Source organism: Cebidichthys violaceus, unplaced genomic scaffold (genome assembly GCF_023349555.1).
Source record: "Cebidichthys violaceus isolate CVI_PGR_0920_01 unplaced genomic scaffold, fCebVio1.0.p SCAF_51, whole genome shotgun sequence".
NCBI lineage: Eukaryota > Metazoa > Chordata > Actinopteri > Perciformes > Stichaeidae > Cebidichthys > Cebidichthys violaceus.
The window spans coordinates 371,995-391,258 of NW_027176717.1; the positions used below are offsets into that span (position 1 = coordinate 371,995).

Below are 19,264 nucleotides of genomic sequence, written 5' to 3' on the forward strand. Positions count from 1 at the left end.
AACGCTTGCTCTTCCAAACACACACACACACACATGCTCACTCTTCTTCAACTGGAAGTGTCAGCCATTCTCACCGTGCTCAAGCTGTCTAATCCGAGTACCCAACCTCCCCCAAATTAGAAATGAAACTCATAGACTTCACTGTTATTCCCCTCAGAGGGAGTGAGACAATTCATTGTGTTAACATGCATCTGCCCCCTGGCCTTTTATAGCACTGCCTGTGTGATTTAGCAACTTGTCAGCTTGCTTTAGGTTATGCAAAATGAATAACAATGAGAAGTTAGCATCAGACGAAATGACTCTGTCCTCACAGAACAAGTATTTTAAGGTGGAATAGTGACAATGTAATCAGTAGTTACCGAAAAAAAAATGTGTGTTCTGAGGTAATTTACAAAAAACTGTAAGGAATAAAAATACAGTATATCCAAATGCACTTTTATGGTATAATTGTTTGTTTGAATTGGTTCTGGCAAAATGTTGAACAAGGAAAAGTTTTCTTGAAAATCGAACCCTATGTGCATAAAAGTTATAAGAAAAGTTGAGAAAGACATCAACAAAACACAGATGGCAGTGATAAAAAAGAATTACCACAATGCACGCAAAGCAACATGATTTATTTAACAATGCCTGCCAAACGCTCATTTAGTGATATGCAAATAACAGCGTCAACATGGAGAAACACGTGTCATGTTACACAACGTGTGACCCTAGTGTGGTTGTTTGTGTGGGAACAAAAATGTGTTTAACTTTCAGGTGACGTCAGAGACATTTTTTTTTCTTTAGTGCAGCATCTTGCTTTGAACAACTGAACATGTGAGCTATGACTACAGAATGAGGCGGTAGTGTGTTGCCAGGGTGACAGGTGAATCATTTGTTTTTCAAGGTCATGGCAACTAAAGCGAGAGGTTGATAAAAGCTACGTGTTTGTGTGTAACTGCTCCCACACCGATAAAGCTGTGCAGCCAGAGTCCATTAACTTGTTTTTTAATGCCCCCAAGCTGGTGAGAGCCGGGGCCTTAAACCTTACGTTTTCAGGTTCTCCGTCCATCCATCCCGTTCTCGTGAACACAATATTTTGCACGGAAGCTCAGAGGGAATTTCTCCAACCTGGCACAAACATCCACTTGACCTCAACGATGAACTAATTTAGAATTTGGTCGTATGATATGATAAGATATGACTCAATGATGATGCTAATTATGACAATTTCACTCAAATGTCTAAAAGGATAAAATTATGACATTTTCGACTGACATGGATGTAAACTGCAACCGTGACTGTTTAGCAGAGGCATACAGTACAGCCAGATTGATTCTAGTTTTCCTAAAACTCGCCCAACAGACAAATAATTTAGCTGTTAGCTGTGATGAATTGTTCTTGAAGTGAAACAATAAAAGAGCGCATGGTTATTTTATAGTCGTTAGTTTGAGCTACATTGTAGCGACTCAGTAAAATTCCACGTGCCCCAACCAGCAATATCCTTTTTCTAGAAATAAGTGTGAACACAACAAAACCCAAAAGAAAATTAATTAGGCCAGTAAGCCTGTCCATGCATCTCTTAAACCAAAACATTAATCAGAACTGATGAGGGGTTGTCAGCTACCTGTTTTCCCAACATATTGGCTGATGCTGCGAGCTCCTGTCATGCCTATTATACGTGTGTTTGCAGTAATTGCTGTTGCTTTTAAAACTGCGGCGTCTTTATCCAACTTACTCAGAAATTATGAAAAAATGGTACAAACACTATGAGATTGAATTATCATTTTCTACTCAAGGTAACCACTGCTTTCAGAGCAAATAGTCTGTTTTTGTGCTGCATAATTTAAAGTACCTGCCAGCATGTCTCTGTGCCAAACATTTAGTTGCTGCATCCCTAACTGGCTCTAATGAGGCATGATTGGTGCAAAGGAAAAACTAGAAGATAGTCAGCCAATAGGAGACTGATGAGGAAAATATGACATGTTCATCGCTGGGTGAGAAATAAACCTTGTTGTGTTCTTTTACAGACCAATCAAGTAAGCTCAAATAAAACAGGGAAGGCCCTTGTTGGTGAGCCCTGTATAATCTCTGATAACTTTTATAATAACTTAATTGCCTCTCCTTGTTTTTGTTAGTTTATGTTGGTTTTCCCCCTTATTGCTTCCTTTCATTTTATACTATAAATTACTGCAAAGAAGGCAGAATGGAGGGAAATTGAGGGAGAGAGGGGTGGCCTGTGGGGAGAAGAGACCAAAACAGATTACGATGGATTGAAAACAAGGGAAGAAGGGTGTCAATTAAGGAATTGATTAATTAGTAAACCAAGGAAATAGGAAGACAAGGAAGGACAATCGTCTGGGACCAGATAAAAAGCGAGAGTTGGTAGATGTAGGCATAGAAAGTAGGAACAAAGATAAGAGATGAGTAAAGAGATGATCATAAAAGAAAGTATGGCAAAGGCCCCACAAAAGGACACGGCAGTGAATGACAATAGAGGAGAATATGAGAAAGAGGAATCAAAGACAATTCGGTGGCTGTAGTTTTCACTCTGTTGGGCATGGATATGTCCTGTGGCTAACCCTCACCCTCTCACTTGGATGAGGTAAACAGAAAAACCCATTTGTGTTTTATGCCTGCTCATTTCCCAGAAAAGGAAGGGAAAGGAGAGAAGATTAAAAAGATATGAAGATCTGGAGGACAAGAGGGAGAGAGAGGAAGATGAATTGAGACGGAGGGAAGGGACGGTGAGAGCGATTGGGGAATGCATGCAAAGAAATGAAGTTGCTTGTCAGCTTGTAAAGGATTGAGAGCACAAGGGCGGTAATGTGTTGAAATGTTGTTTTTATTTGGCTACTGGGGCATCGTCAGATATTTTGTTGGTGTTCCGGTAGGTTGTAGCGTGTCACTCTGTTGCTTGTTGGTCACAACGGCGTCGTTGTGTGATTGGTTTCTACAGTGTTTGGTGGTATAGTGTGTTTTAGGCCTCCACAATATGAGGAAAATTGGCAGTGTGCGATAACATTGTTCAATTTGCGATGCAAATATGACTTTGTGATTAATTTGAGTGCATATTAGCTATACGGTTCCTATGTCAGCATGGTTGTCTTTAAATTAAGAGGCAGATTATAATTGAATATTTTAAATATAACTAGGTCCAGAGCAGCAACAGTAAGTCAATAAACAAACTCATTCATATTTTACTGGAAAATATCAACAAAATAAATAATATTCCTGAGTGAAATTTAGAAAGAATGAAGAACACAGGCATTAGCCAATATCAGGCATTTCTCCTATCCTTTGTCCTTGTGACTTTAAGTTTAAAATAATAATAATAAGACATGTGGCAAACTAAGCTAAACAGTAAGACTACGTACAGACAGCTTTGGTTTTAGCTTGTGAAGCCGAGGGTTACGCAGCGCCTATACTTTATGAGGAAATAAAATAATAACACAGAGGCTCTGTAGTCTGCACCAATAACACAAACAACTTTATTACTCCAACCTTGTCAACAACACACTTCACCGCTACACATTACTTCTGTTCCCCATTCGGTCTATAGCTCTAGGGCCCGTTTAATAACAGGTTGCAGAAACCAGCCCTAAATTGGTAGTCAGGTAGCCTTTTGCTTTGTGTTAATTATTTATTTTTATATTGTGATAATGACCAAATCTCAGTCAGCACTATTGCATTTGCAGCACTGGCTATGCAGTATTCAAATCAAATCTCTCCGGGTTATAAAGAAGTCAAACTAATTGTGCCGTTGCTACTGCGGTGCACAGAGAGTTGCCAGAAGACCTCATTGCAGGTCCAGGGGAAAAGATTGCATTGGACAATATCCATTAGTTTAGTGTGTGTGTGTGTGTGTGTGTGTGCGTGTGCGTGCGTGCGTGCGTGCATGTGTGTATGTGAGCAGGGATATTAAAGTGGAAGAGGTAACAGTTACAGTTGGACATGTCCAACTTCTCGCAGAAATGAACCTCATGCATAATTTGTGGTAACAATAAGAGATCGAGACCTCTACTTTTGTTTCTCTATTGATTTAGTCTTCCTTCATTCATCTTTTTCAATCTCTCTCCATTAACCTCATTCTTGTTTATTCTCTGTCTTCTACTCATTATATGTATCCCTCATTACTTATGATGACAGTGAGAGAGTCTTTACTAATCCCTCATTGTCTGTGCTTTACTCTCGCTGTCTGACATTCTCCTTTGTCAGTCTCTGTTTTCATTCTCTTAGTCGATTTGCAATATTCATCTCCACACTGTTTCTCCCGTGCTTTGCCTCAAACCGGGAACTGTATATTTATATATTCTCAGCAACGTCGCACTGTATCGATGACTTATATTATGCAGGTGGAATTTCCATAATGCAGTGCTTTTTCCACATCCTCACTGTAATTGGATTTCCTTTATGCTCTGCCAGATTCAGCAATCTGATTTGATTGTATTGCTGCATAAAAGACACGAGAAAGGGAGACGGATAAAAGGTTTGTGTTCAGCCTTATTGATAGTGAGAAAACTAAACCTTAGAGGACACATAAACGTATCCATGCATGTGGATTATTCAATCACACACACACACCTGCAGGTACAATACAACACATCTTAGATTAAAGACTCTTCTTTTTTCACCTCTGCTCATTAACACATCGCCTGAGGAAATATTACTTCATTCAATTTATATGTTCCCCTTGTATGTAGTTTGTGTATTTATGCCTTTGTTTTTGGAGCATAATGTGTTATTTCATATATAAATTGTTATATAGTAAGTAGACGTCTATAGAGGCCTCGACCTCAGTGTATTTCATTTTCTCTATTAACTATGATGATCATTCCTTATTTAACTGTCGCCCATCACCTAACCTGTATCCTTCTTCTTCAGGAGTTGTTGTGCTCATTCTTGTGGGGATCAATTAAGAATGGAACCATTGGAGCACACATCAAAATGTAACTGTATCACATTAAACAACTAATGTCCCCTCTCTCTCCAACATCTTCTGTGTTTGATCCAGGAAGTGCCGGTACACCAGTGGTTTTTAATGAGAACGGAGACGCCCCAGGAAGATACGATATCTTCCAGTACCAGATCACCAACCGGTCTACTGCAGAGTACAGAGTCATTGGCTCCTGGACCAATAAACTACACCTCAAAGTGAGATTTTTCACTTCTTCACTGTGCAAAACAACCCAATTATAACCAATTATTGCAATTTTTAACCTTCTTTTCTATCTGCAATTGTTCTAGGAGCTGACTTCTGTGTCATACAGAAGAAGAAAAAAATGTTTTTAGAGTAATCCAAAATGTATTTTGATTTGAGTGGTTTATTGAATCTTTCGAGGCATTATAGACCGCATGCCTTGGCAGGATGACACACACACACACACACACACACACACACAAACTCCTTGAGCACGTCGGTGTGCTTGGTGTTCTAAATCCACCCAGGACTTCATTAGAAAAGGCCAGATGACAGATGAGAAGACTAATAGACACAAAGTGCTACTCATAGTTGAGGCACACATGAATGGGCACTTTGACAGTTGACAAATTGACAGATGCATTTGATTTGTTTCACAATCCAGTCGGGTTTGAAGGCACAGTGGCAGATGTGGCGATGGCAGCATGGTGATCATCAAACTGTTTGAATGTTCATCAGTATGAAGGCAGGACAGCTCTGTGCAACTGGTAAAGTAAAGCCTGTTAGTTCCATGGTAAATGTTGTTTAGGACATACGGTACATTTACACACAGTTACTGTGAGGTGATGTTTATAGATAGAGCAGAATCCCATCACAGTTATCATCGTGTAATTTAGGTAATACATGGAAGGGAGGGTTTTTTTTGTGTGGTGCATGTTTTACGGTTATTGTTGCAAAATAGTCTGCAAGAACTGTTAAGGCCTTGAATGAAGAAAAGTTTTAAACAATTTACACTTCTGTACACACACACACACACTCACAAATGTACATGAGAGTATTTCTCCTGACGGACATTTTAGCAGTACTGAACAGCCTGTAACCCAATATTGTTGCTCAAATGCTGCAAGTGTGTGTGTTTCTATATGTGTGTCAGTGATCAAATCAAGTCCATTTTCTCTGTCCCTGATGAGTTTTTCCTCCTAACTAGTTTTGTTGGACTGGTACATTGTGTGCCTGTTTAAAACAGTAACGCTCCATTTTACTCAGCACCCTCGGCAACGGATGGAAGCTCAGGGACTGGGTATAATTACAAAAACTCACACACATAACGACAAATTGAAACTCACACATACCAGACATACGGAAAGCTCAGGGAATCGCAATAATGCCAGTATGACACAAGCACAAACAAACAAAATGCACACATGTTGGAATATGTGCACGCACACACACAGAAGGAAATACAGATGGCCTATTTGTGCCAGATCTGATTATGGTCTGATTACTGGCTTCCAGACTAGCTGGTGTTAGTTTTGTGTCCGGCAGTGCTCAGGAAAACGATCAGAGGATCTTCTTGTGCTAATTGCTCTCCGAGTTGCCCCGAATCCACGCTTTCTGCAGGTACAGAGTGTTGCAGGACTGTTAACACAAAGTAATGTCAGCTGCAGCAGATGGCAGCTAATCTTTGTGTAGCATAATATCCCACAAGAAGGTGGGGAAGTTTTGTAATGCCACATGCACTGCAGAAAAAAACAAAAGAAAACCTTCATTTGTCATATCTCACACCTTTTGTCTTATTGTCGCTCCGTTTCCTCACCTCTCCTTCTCCAGGTCGAGGCCATGCGTTGGAAGAAAGGCGACCCATCTCTGCCGCCCTCCGTGTGCAGCATCCCGTGCCGCGCAGGCGAAAGGAAGAAAGTGGTCAAAGGCGTGCCGTGCTGCTGGCACTGTGAACGCTGTGAGGGATATCATTTTCAGGTAGATCTCTGGAGACGAACAGGCCACCAGGACTTGCTGTTGGCTTTGTTGGAATTATATCATTCACCTGTGATGTAGAACTTCAAGGCTTGTCTCTCGTTTTGTTGTTTCCTGCTGTATTCATTGTGAATTTGGCACAAACTTAAAAAGAAAGAATATAAAAAAAAGCTTCCGGTCAAGAACGTAATGCTAAAAGTACCATGGCGCAGGATTTTAGCTGCTTTGTCGTGTGTAGTCTCACAGCACAGTAAGGCTCAGCATAACATTGCAGATGGTATTTGAGTATATGGATGAACCATTTGTGGGTGTTTGTTGTAGGTGTTTTGTTTTTTTCATGAGACTTTCCATTAAAAACTGTATACTGTCTGAATACTTGCATTACACGGTCGACAGGTTGCAGGCAGAGAAATACACCTAAAACATAATTCACTTTTGTCACTCAATCACTGAGGATTTTAGTAAATACTTGCAAAACATGTACTATTAAAATGGTCTATTTCAAAATATAAAACCAAACAAGTCACAGTCCAGTGTGATCTATCCTGGTAATGCATTCTGGTGATCAATTGCAAAGTGTTTTCGTCGAAATATATGAAAACAAATAGTTATTGACTTTTTGCATCAATGTAAGCGTTGTTGTGTTTTATAAGCCTTCAAAAGCTCTTAGCCTAACCAGTTCACTTAGGTAAACTTGATCTGTCAATTGAAATGGAGGATTTTACCAGATGCCTAACCTTGGCAGAGCTTCTAAAGCCACAACTGATTCCATTTGTTGGAATCAACTATGAGATTTGTTTGCAATGACAGCACTTTGACATAATGAACATGTTCGTCTATGCATGCATCTGCGCTCTGACAGCTGCTGCCTGCTTACTCTTACTCTACGGTAGAGTTCTGTCCCTCAGGGTTAGGAGTTTTTTTCCAACTCATCTCAGGCAATCAAAAGAAAGCCACTTAGATGGCCCATTTTGGATTTATATAAGCAGGAAGAACCCCACAGATGCTATTATAGCAAATGGAAGTACATACGTACATGCTCATTTTTCAGATACATGCATTTGCTGTAACATCAATAAACTGTCAACACATTTACAGTAGATTTGGGATCTTAGTAGATTGGAAAATAGCATAGCAGCATGACAAAAACAATTAAGTGATTTAAGTGTGTATCTGTGGGAGCTATAGACAGATTTACCAGACACAAAACAATCTTTACTTTACACAATCCAAACTGTCCCTCCCCAGGCTTCAGAGTTCACCTGTGAGCTGTGTCCATATGAGATGCGGCCTGATGCCAACCGCACTGGCTGTGTTCCCATCCCGATCATCAAGCTGGAGTGGCACTCCCCCTGGGCCGTCGTCCCCGTCTTCATCTCTATGCTGGGGATCATCGCTACCTCCTTTGTCATCGTCACTTTTGTCCGGCACAATGACACTCCCATCGTGCGGGCGTCGGGACGGGAGATGAGCTACGTGCTGCTAACAGGAATTTTCCTGTGCTACGCCATAACTTTCCTGATGATCGCGGCGCCCGATGTGGGAGTGTGTTCGTTCCGGAGGATTTTCTTGGGCTTGGGGATGTGTTTCAGCTACGCCGCGCTGCTCACCAAGACCAACAGGATACACCGCATCTTTGAACAAGGGAAGAAGTCTGTGACAGCACCCAGGTGAAGAATACGCACGCCTCTCATGACACACACACACACACGCAGACACACTGTGTTTGCCCTGTGGATGTCCAGTACAGGTAGATTTCCATGAGTGTAGTAGCACTGAAGGTCACTGTAAGTGTGTTCTTTCTTTGCACTCAGAGATGTGTGTGTGTGTGTGTTCACATGAAGACCTAACCCCCACGTCTTCCTTACTGAGCTGCTTGCAATCATTATTCATCATTTATTTCTCATCCATTATTAATGAGAGTCATGAACTCACACTCACCTATTGTACTGTTTGCACTCAGTATGAGTGACTCTCGGAGAGAGCATCAACTAAGTGACTAAAATGTTAATGTGGTATTTAATAGTGCTCAGGTTCATGTCCGTGCTACCCAGATGGTCATCTGTCTTTCCTTCAGCACTATCCATTTGTAAGAGTTAGTGTTATTGTCCTCCTATGACTCATGCATTTTTTTTTAATTCATAATTAGGATTTCAAAATTCCAGGAAAGACTAGAAAATAAGCAAATAAAACTAAATGCAATGAACGAAAATAGAAACAAAATTGAGGTAAGGACACTATGAGATACAGAATGATGCTGGGTTTTTGAGGATCTTTTCAGGTCCCAGTGTGTGTTGTTCCTCCAGGTAGTCAGGCACTAAGTATCCTTTGAGCCTGGTAGCTTGAAGGAGCTGGTTGTTTCTTCACTACAGTGGAGAGTGAAAATATAGGTTTTCTTGTTGGGTATTATTTCCCCCCATTTCTTTCTCTCTGGCATCCTATATGGTCATCGCTTCCCTTCTATCCACTGCTATATGTAAGGCCTCTCCTCACTAACCATGTTCTTCGCTGTTGCCTAAAATGTCATCATCACCTTTTCCCTGATCTCCCTCCAACATTTATTCTAGTGTGGATTTTGTGGGTGTTTGTATGGCTTCATGTGTAGGAATATAATATATTGCTGTTGGCAGGTCTCGACCTTTTAGATAATAGGAAAACACTCTTGTTTTCAGGATGCCGAACAAGGATTTTTTTTGTTTAAAAATGTATTTGTAAAACACTTTATTGCCCAAAGAAAAATCTAATCTTATAGAAAATTACATTATGCACAAGAATCGAATCCTTTTTAATGCGGCAGTAACACATTTTCAAGTGCAGGTATTTCCTTGAGCACAAACCTTGGTGCATGGGTTTGCCGCACTGTAAGTTAAATCTTTAACTCATATCAGTCATCGTCTCCTCCCCAGGTTCATCTCACCTGCCTCCCAGCTCGTCATCACCTTCTCGCTCATCTCAGTTCAGCTGCTGGGGGTCTTCGTCTGGTTCGCAGTGGACCCTCCCCACACGGTCGTGGACTACGGTGAGCAGCGGACCCAGGACCCCACGTCGGCGCGTGGCGTCCTCAAGTGTGACATCTCGGACCTGTCCCTCATCTGCTCCCTGGGTTACTCCATCCTGCTGATGGTGACGTGCACAGTTTACGCCATCAAGACGCGAGGCGTGCCCGAAACCTTCAACGAGGCCAAGCCCATCGGATTTACCATGTACACCACCTGCATCATCTGGCTGGCCTTCATACCCATCTTCTTTGGCACGTCACAGTCCGCAGAGAGGGTAAGTGTGTGAATGCTTTTTGTCGTTTCTCTTTGTGTCAATGCTGCTAAATACACTACCTAACCTGCATACCTTAACTGCTGTCTTTTTACATTTTCTTTATGAACTACAGTCTACAGAGAGTGTGAGTATATTGCAGATGTCTGTATGTCATCCCTATCATCTTTAGTCTGCAACGAGGATGAAACCATTGTGTGTGTGTGTGTGTGTGTGTGTGTGTGTATGTGTGTGTGTGTGTGTGTGTGTGTGTGTGTGTGTGTGTGTCTACTAGTCTGCGCGTCTATCTGTTGGATTACCTTGTAAATGACCTGTTTGGGATTTGAAGCAATTTTCTCTGAGACACCACAATCTACAGGAAATATGACTACAGAGTGAAATGTGTGGTTGCAGGATTTGACTTAATATGGAAGGGTGCAATGGCTATAGATGATTTCTGTGTGATACTAACAAGATGACAATTCACTGACAGGCGGGGTTGTGACGGTGTGGTTCATGGGCTTTCTGTGAGCTTGACGGAACTCTCCTGAGCCCATTCTGCAGTATTATTGCGTTTTGGAACCACTTTTGGAGTCATACATTTGCATGTATTGCTATGGCAAAACGTCTGCTCTCTCTCTCCACCAGACAACTTTTTTTTGGAGATCAAAACTCTGTATCTTGGCACTGAAAGATGTGTTTTTCAATTGTAGCTATACTAATGGCTTAGAGTCCAAAATCTCCTGACAATCCCCAGTGAGTACAAGAGGATTTTCTGTCTGGCTGATTGACTAGATCCATGCCTTGGTCCAGGCTTTTAGAGGCTTGTACTATACAGAGCTCATTCCTCCTGCCTTTAGTCAATTATTGATGGCTATGAGGTGGAGGTGAGTGAGATGTAACTTTTATAAGGTGAAAGTGTGTGCCTGTGTGTATGTGTGTGTGTGTGTGTCAGGCAGCCTTTACAAGGTTCAGGTCCTGCCTTATGAATGATGGTTTCATTATGGATGCACAGTACATTATCCGCATGTATATTGTGTTTTATTTGATGTTTAATGTTATTCCAAGTCCCAAGATGAATCTCAGGGGTCACGGAAATAAAAGGTGTTTTAATAAAGTGTTAGTCACCACAACGACGAGAGGTCCTTGTGGCCACCTAACATATTATGCAGTTTGCTGCAACACAATGTGAGATTAGCCGTGGACAGACATAGAGGCGTACACTCACTGAAGGACACACGCACGGCCACGCACGTACGCAAGCGATCACATGATTTCACTGGCGGAGTTACAAAACGCTTATTGCTTTAACGGCTCATTGCCCATGTTCACATTAGGACCATAACCTGTGAAGAGGTGTCACTCACAAGTACTGTAGCTATCGCTAGGGACCAGTAATCAGATATGTAAGTAATTGAATAATTATGTGACAGCCTATGAGAGGTGTCCTTTCATCTTATCAGTTTAAAATCAGAGTGTTTAGGAAGCATACATACATGAACTCATAACGATACAGTACAAACACAGTAAACCATTGTTTACTTACATGCAATTTATTGATTCTATTTTTTGATAGTGCATCTATATTCTAGTTTTACCAATAAAACCTGTCATGCACTCATTGAGATTCAAGATTGCAGATGATCACAGGCTATACATCACTCTGCTAAACCTTAGTGCACACATACTGTATAGTTGATAGATAACCAGTGAACAGGCATGGTGGTGAACAGACAGATAAGCACTGTATTATGCACAGGTTCAAGAAATATGCATGTCAACACACACACACACACACACACACACACACACACACACAGACACACACACACACACACACACACACACACACACACACACACACACACACACACTGTAGAGATACAAATCACAAACCCCAAGCTGTTTTGGAAAGAAATTAATCAAATCAAAACACAGCTCCAAAACGAATTGTGTCCTTGAGAGGGCCTGTGAGTCTATCTACACAGTCTCACATGTTGGTCCAATTGCATCGTCATCCTCTAGATAAACACTGACTACCTTTGTGTCCACCGAAGGTTCAAGTCTTCCCTTTCTCACCCTCAATAAAAGACTTGTATTGTCTCTCACTATTTTTATTGCTCCATCTCCTTGTGTTTTAGCACATTTTCCAGGCGCATGGCAAAAAGCTATCATCAAAATGATCTAATCACACATCAGGGAAATCATCCTCTTGCTGGATGTATCATAGTGTTTTTCTTTTCCTAACTCTCATTTATCTCTCTTAAAGAAGCCACAGCGGGGGTTTTTTGTGTCTCAGTGAGATTTTATTATTTATTTTTTTAAAGCCATAATACCTCACCACATTCATGCAAATATCATGTGGTAAGTGTACATACAATTATAACCTAATGGGGAAACTACTACTGATTCAGTTTCTACAGACGGAGGCTTCAAACAGGTGACCTATGACAGCTGGAAGCTTCTTTAACCTTTAAGTTGTATGTTGTGTGAGCCTATAGCCTTGCATATGTGTGCACGTGTGGCCATTCGTGGGTGCTGATGTGTCAAGGTTTCCTTAGGGTCCGTCCACGCACATGTGTGACTCCAAATGTCATTTGTGTGTGTTATATGGCTTTGTAAAGGTACTGTACGTCTGTGTGTGCATGTGTATGCCATCTGACATGCTGTTGAGCCTGGTCTTACGGGTTGGGCTGTTCAGCTAATTAGAATGTCCACCAGCGACTTCTTGTGTATTGGCGTTTGAGTGTGTTTGTCTGGTGTGTTGTATTTAATTGGAATATCCACCAGAGCGCATTTGTGTGTCTGTGTGTGTTGTTTCTAATTGGAATATCCTCTGGAGTGTGTGGCAGCTGGCTGGCTAACAGAAAGAGCAGAAGAGAGGGAGGAGAGAGACAAGTGAAAGGAATAAACAGGTAATGATGTGACTCGCTGATGGGGCTTTAATGAGGAGAGCTCTACCAAGGGCATAGGTTTGGATTCCGAATGGGCCGAGGGGGAAGAGGCAACAATGAAGTTAGTAAGAGGTTCGATGACAACATGACTCACATTAACATTGAATTTGTTATCAAATGACCATCATGCTCTGCCTAATAAGTCGTATAATTATTATAACTTATATATATATATATTCATACTGAGGTGCCTGTTGATTCAGTGGCTTGTATAGTGGCTATGCAAAGACATTTCAAATATCAGTTGTGTGAGGGCTTGGATCTTCAAGGCTTCATCAGCTTCCGCCAGCTGTGCTTCAGTGCTTCTTTTCAGCTCACCCGTGGTAGAATACATCTCTGTGGGAGTGTTTTAAACTTTGCCGTGCCTTTGACAAAAGAAAAAATGGGTCCACTTACAAGCTTTTTTTCCAGAAATGTCAACCCTATCTCACGGTCTTGCACGGTGAAAGCAGCAGGTTAGCAGAGCAGCAGCAGCAGCTTCGGCCCCCAATCAGTATCCACACAGGATGTGTACAGGCACAGTATTGTGTCGGTAATCAGCGTTTTGGCAATGTTCGGAGCCCAAAGTGCAATGTCGGACTAAAATAGACGTGAAATGTCTCACGGGTTGCGGTTGCCCGTGTTTAGCGCAGGTGAAACTTGAGCTGTTACACTGCCTGTGCAGACAGCTGGATCGATTGCAATAGAGCATATGTATATGTTCGATCAGATACATCCACTGGTGACTGGCCTTTTACTCTTTCCAAGTCGGCTCTGATTAATTTGGCATGCAGTAACATACAAATCATAATTTAGTTTTAATGAAAACTGGACTCCTGGCATTAGCTTCTGGTGTTCTTCGCGGCTGTTTTGGATGGAGTGGAAATCCAGTAACTGTGAGTAACAGGCAGACTAGCTTTAAAAGTGACATATTTTGTTTTTAAATGAGTGTTGAGCTCCTTTTTTTTTTTTTTTCAACCATTGAGGACATGATCAGGCATTTACTTTCCTTTACCTTGGTCATGTTTTTCTAAGTTGTAAAAGGCCTGCATTGACTGAGAGAAAGGCTTGATCTGTCTGCGTGGTACAATGAGATCAGCAAAGTAGTCAGAGTGGAACAACATAGAAAGATGAAGCCTATAGAGGCTGCTAAGGTACAGTACTGCACTAATCTAACAAGGGTTACAATGTATTACCTTCCACAAAAAGAAGTCCGACATTCCTTCATAGCTTCTCGGTTGAATAAAAACCATGTAGTCAGTAACACAGAGACCCAACTGTCTTTCTATACTCTCTTGGTATGTGCATATTTAGAATTCATTTTCTGTGCAGACTTGAGATTCTGCCACATACTCATCTGCCCACTCACTGTCATTTGATTCTCGTTCCGTCTCATGTACATAAATGTGTTCAATGCCTTCCGCAACCTCCTTTCATATGCTCCTTCTGCTCTCTTCCTCGCCTTAACACCCTTCCCCTCATTCCTCTCCATTGCTCATGCACTGTCCCCCTCACTCCTCTCCTCTGAATACTCAACACGGCTCTGAGTCACAGCGGGCAGCGAACGAGAGGAGGAAGAAATGCAAAGAGAGGGAGAGATGAGAACATGAAGGGAAAGTTTCAGCGAGAGATGGGTAACAACACAGGGAGACAGCGAGACACGGAATAAGAATGTGAGAGATAAATCGAGAAAGAGGGAGAGAGAGGGATTCTTAACCATCACCAACGAGGGAAGTATTGTTTTGAAATAGGTCATGCTACCATGCAGAGGCTGCTGGCTCCGAACAGCTTCTGTCGCACCCTGCAGAAATGGGAAAGGTTGTGTGTGTGTGTGTGTGTGTGTGTGTGTGTGTGTGTGTGCGCGTATGTGCGTGTGTGCGTGTGTGCTTCCCTCTGCCTCTCTCTGCTTGTTGTAAACCCTAGCCACAGGGTGCATCCTCTCTTCAGCTATCTCTCTCTCTCTGTCTGCCTCATCATTCCTTTGCCTGACACCATGGACAGACGGCCATCTTTTCTTTCATCTTCCTCCTCTTCCCTCTCTCTCTTTATCTTTACCCATCTTTCTCTCTCCCTGTGAGCCACCTCTCCTGTTCTCCAGATGTCTTAAATATGGTCAGCTTGTTATCTCCTGCTTCCAACAGAGGACGAATCAACCACCCCGCTGCTACCCACAAACCCACTCACTGTGTGTGTGTGTGTGTGTGTGTGTGTGTGTGTGTGTGTGTGTGTGTGAGAGAGCGTGTCTTTTTTTTTTACAGCACGTCTGTTTTTGGTATTGTGTCATTATATGTGAACCAGTTGCTTGCACAGAGACATATTTGAGGGATTTTCTTTTTGTCATTTATGCTTGTAGAGTGGAGCTGCTGAGTGACAGAGATGAGGTGCACCATTTAAAGTCTCTGATTAGCCAGAAGTTTTGCTCCTGCCCACTTAAAAGAGATTCTCTGCTTTAAATTACACATTTTAATGGAAATCGTTTTTTCTTTCTTTAAAAAAAAATCCTCGACTTGGTCTACATGATTAGGTACCAGGTGAAACGAGGTATGCGGTACAGCCTAAACCCAGCTTGGAAACAGACTTCTCTCTTTCTGCAGTGTCGTAATAGAAAGACAGAGCCACGTGTTCCGAACAGTATGAACAGTTTCAGTCTCTCCGCTATTCATACAGACCTATACACTGTGTGTCTCTCAAGGCCTCCCATTCACATTATCTCTGTGACACATTCCCCACACACACACACACACACACACACACACACACACACACACACACACACACACACACACACACACACACACTACTATCTAACCTTAGACTGATGCAAGACCCGAGAGTTCTAACCTCAAAGTAGCCTCTTTAAGGAGTGAAGAATGGCAAATGGCCTCACTTTGAGCAACACATCTCTGTATTTTTTCCTCTCCCCGTGATTGGTCCTCAGAGAACACATCTGCAGTACCTGCCTTACACATCCCTTTCTGCCCCTCAGCGCACACACACACACACACACACACACACACACACAATGTCGCAGCTCACCGTCCTCAGACAGATTTATGGCCGTAACTGTGGTCCTGGTGGAGAACTAGTGACCGCCCAGATCCTTACCGGGAGTAACCGTCGGTAATCAATCTACACTAACCTGAGGAGGAGGAGGAGGAGGAGGAGAGAGACAGGGAGGCAGAATAAAAACGGCACAGTGAGAAAGAGGGGAATGAGAGGGTGGCAACAACAAAAAAAGAGAGATGGAGGATGAAAGAAAGAAAAGGGTGTTAAGCAAAAGAGAAAAGAAAAGGAGGCAGTGAGAGAGAACATATGAGGCAAAACTGTAGCAGAGAGAATGAATCAGAGAGTGTGGGTGTGCAGTGTGAGAGCAACCTCAACAGCTACTAGCAGACATAGAGAGAGTTAAAGGAGGGTGGGATTTACCCAACCATCCAACTCTAAAGATGGAGGAAGAGAGGCAAGCTAATATTAGAGAGAGAGAGATAAATGTAGATCAAAAATGGGTTAGAGTAACATTGAAACACTGAGAGATACAAAGATAAAGAAAGCGGGGTGAAAGGGAGGAGGGAAAACAGAGATGTCTGAATGGATTCAGAATCGAACAGATGGCCTAAACTCTGGGGTCATGAGTATTTAAACATCACAAGTGACTCTCTCTGTCCCACGCCCATACACGCACAGCTGTCCCAAACATGATGCCTTGTGTCTTGGGAAGATGGAATTGCCGGGTTTATTGTAATGCTCAATTTATTTCCATTTATACTTTGACTGTCCAGTGGAGGATTCAGCTTATGTCAGTGTAGAGAAAATCTATAAACATACAGACCTAAACACAACATTCATAATGTTTCATTACAGTAAGTGAGCCTGACACTGTGTGACAAACTGTAGGTTGTTTTCAACAGTCCACAGATCCATAGTACCTACTATTTCACTGAAACTAAAAAGATATTATATAATAAGCAAAACTTCATGGTTAAATAAATGTTAACAGTCAATAACAATGTATTCATCCTGAATTGCCCTGAATTAAACCAGGTTGTGCTTTTTCTCTCAGGCAGACCCCTCCAAAATATATGACGAGTTGTAAACCGTACCATCATTCTTTCAATTTAAGCATTTGGTTTGACATTTTGTGGTAACAAGACAGCATCGCAAGCTGTTAGAAATAATGTTGAGATCGGTTGAATTTGCATTCCAGTAATTATTGCGATCACAAGGTTGCTGGATGTATTATACAAAGCCTCTCATTACATTTACAAGAACACAGCTTCGCATGCAACATCCCCCAATTAGTGTATAGTTGAAACCAGTGTGAACATGTATGCAATGCTTTAGGGAAAAGTGGATACTGTATATAAGAGCAGTGGGTTGCATCCCACATATGGAATGCAGATTACAAAATATGCAAGTATTCCTGCACCATTAATTGTATTTTGTGAACATTTTCACATGACAAACTGGTGAAAAATGCAAATGCAGTTTGTGGAAATAGTTAATTATACTACCTTTGGTTGAGGTTATGGTAAAAATTGGGTTAGAATTAAATAAAAACAGGTCAAAATTGAAACTACTATTAAATTACAAACTGTCTTTTTATGAGTTGAAATAAAACAAAAACAAAAATATATAGCGCTTTATTTTTGCAGTCAAGGTCAAATACCAGGATATCGCTCGTAATAGCTACAGTAGCCATGCTCAGGGATTAACAGAACGTGTATGTTACAGAGAACAGTCACTTCTGACCAATGCGTCCTTCTTTAGACGTTGTGACTAGTTTACTGATCCGCGGCGTGATTATATGCAACAGGCTGTGTGTGGGGGGAGGGAAAAAAGGGTTAATTTTTCAAGGAATGAGTTTTCCAATCTTTTGCATGGTTCTGGTGGGATTTGATTGTTTGGCTGAAAATGGGGGGAGACAGACAGCAAGTGTCAGATCCTGACATCAAACAGGACCTCACACAGAGACGCTGGCAGTCACACACACACACACACACACACACACACACACACACACACACACACACACACACACACACACACACATGCGTGCTCTACAATCACAAACACATATTTAAGTAGACATTTAACACATTTACATGTACATACACTCAGAAATGCTCCTCAAGGGAGCAATGGAGACAAGAAAAGAGCAGTATAAATCAAAGATCTAAACAATTTCCCTTTCGAGGCCCAATGCAACAGTCGTCTTCATAAACCTTACATCTCTGTAACAACGCTAAAATATCAAACATCAACTATAATGTTGTTTATTCTGTTTGTTATTATCCACCTCCACTGCAGCTGTCATTTATTCATCCCTGCATATGTGAGACTGTTGAGACAGACTGCATGACAAAGCAAAACATGCACCGCAGCTGATAAAATAGTTGTGTTGACAGTCTTTTTTGTGCCTGTTAACTTTTCAGGATATTCATTTTTTAAATTCTGATTGTTTTAATGTTCTTTTAAAAGAACAAGCAGTAAAGTATGTGAAGCAAACACACTATAATAAGGCAATCATGCAAAATGAAAAACATTGTACATTGATAAATGAAGCCATAGTAGATGCCCCGATTTAATTAGTGCCGTACTGCTCATCCTGCTGATCCCAAGAGAAATTCAAAGTTTGTTGCCCTTCAAGCTGTTGCTGTGTAGATGCAATAACCTGGCACCCAGTCGCTGGCAGTGGTTCGGAAAAACTTGGCGAGATGATTTTGGAGCTCTGTCAAACTCAAAGCGTCATATTGCATTCAGGTCTGATTCAGGAAAAAAAAGTCTTTTCAACATAGAGTTATTCCAGTTGGTGCTTCCAAATTTACTGAACTTTCATAGTGTTGGAGTATTTGAGGGTTGTCCCTCATTAAGTGCTGTGCACCTTTTAGTTAGTTAGTAGTTTGTGTGAGAGTACATTGGTTTGTAATAGTGGTTGTACCCAAACCAAACCAATTCAATTTTGTGATAACTATCTTTTTCTTATGAGTCTTTCAGTAGCAGCCATGCAATCTATGTGTGTGTTTCTGTGTGTGTGTGTGTGTGTGTGTGTGTGTGTGTGTGTGTGTGTGTGTGTGTGTGTGTGTGTGTGTACTATGGTTTGAATTACTGTAAACAGATGGGCATCAGTACCACTTGTAGACAAAGACTAATACACCTGGAAAGATGCCAAACCAAGACAGAAACCAAGACAGAAAGAGCAAAGACAAATGAT

At 41.5% G+C, this 19,264-nt stretch overlaps 1 protein-coding gene across 8 annotated transcripts in view; it reads left to right on the forward strand.

Annotated features, from left to right (window-relative positions):
- The window catches only part of grm8a (glutamate receptor, metabotropic 8a), a 251,267-nt gene that overhangs the window by 220,859 nt on the left and 11,144 nt on the right, over positions 1 to 19,264 (forward strand). For all 8 annotated transcript variants that reach the window (XR_011105114.1, XR_011105115.1, XM_068731418.1 and 5 more), the window contains 4 exons: positions 4,991 to 5,130; positions 6,728 to 6,874; positions 8,120 to 8,541; positions 9,778 to 10,144. Coding sequence is in view for 6 of the 8 variants with exons in the window: in XM_068731418.1 (XP_068587519.1) it covers positions 4,991 to 5,130; positions 6,728 to 6,874; positions 8,120 to 8,541; positions 9,778 to 10,144 (1,076 nt within the window). In the remaining 2 variants the exon portion in view is untranslated. The remainder of the gene's footprint in view (positions 1 to 4,990; positions 5,131 to 6,727; positions 6,875 to 8,119; positions 8,542 to 9,777; positions 10,145 to 19,264) is intronic.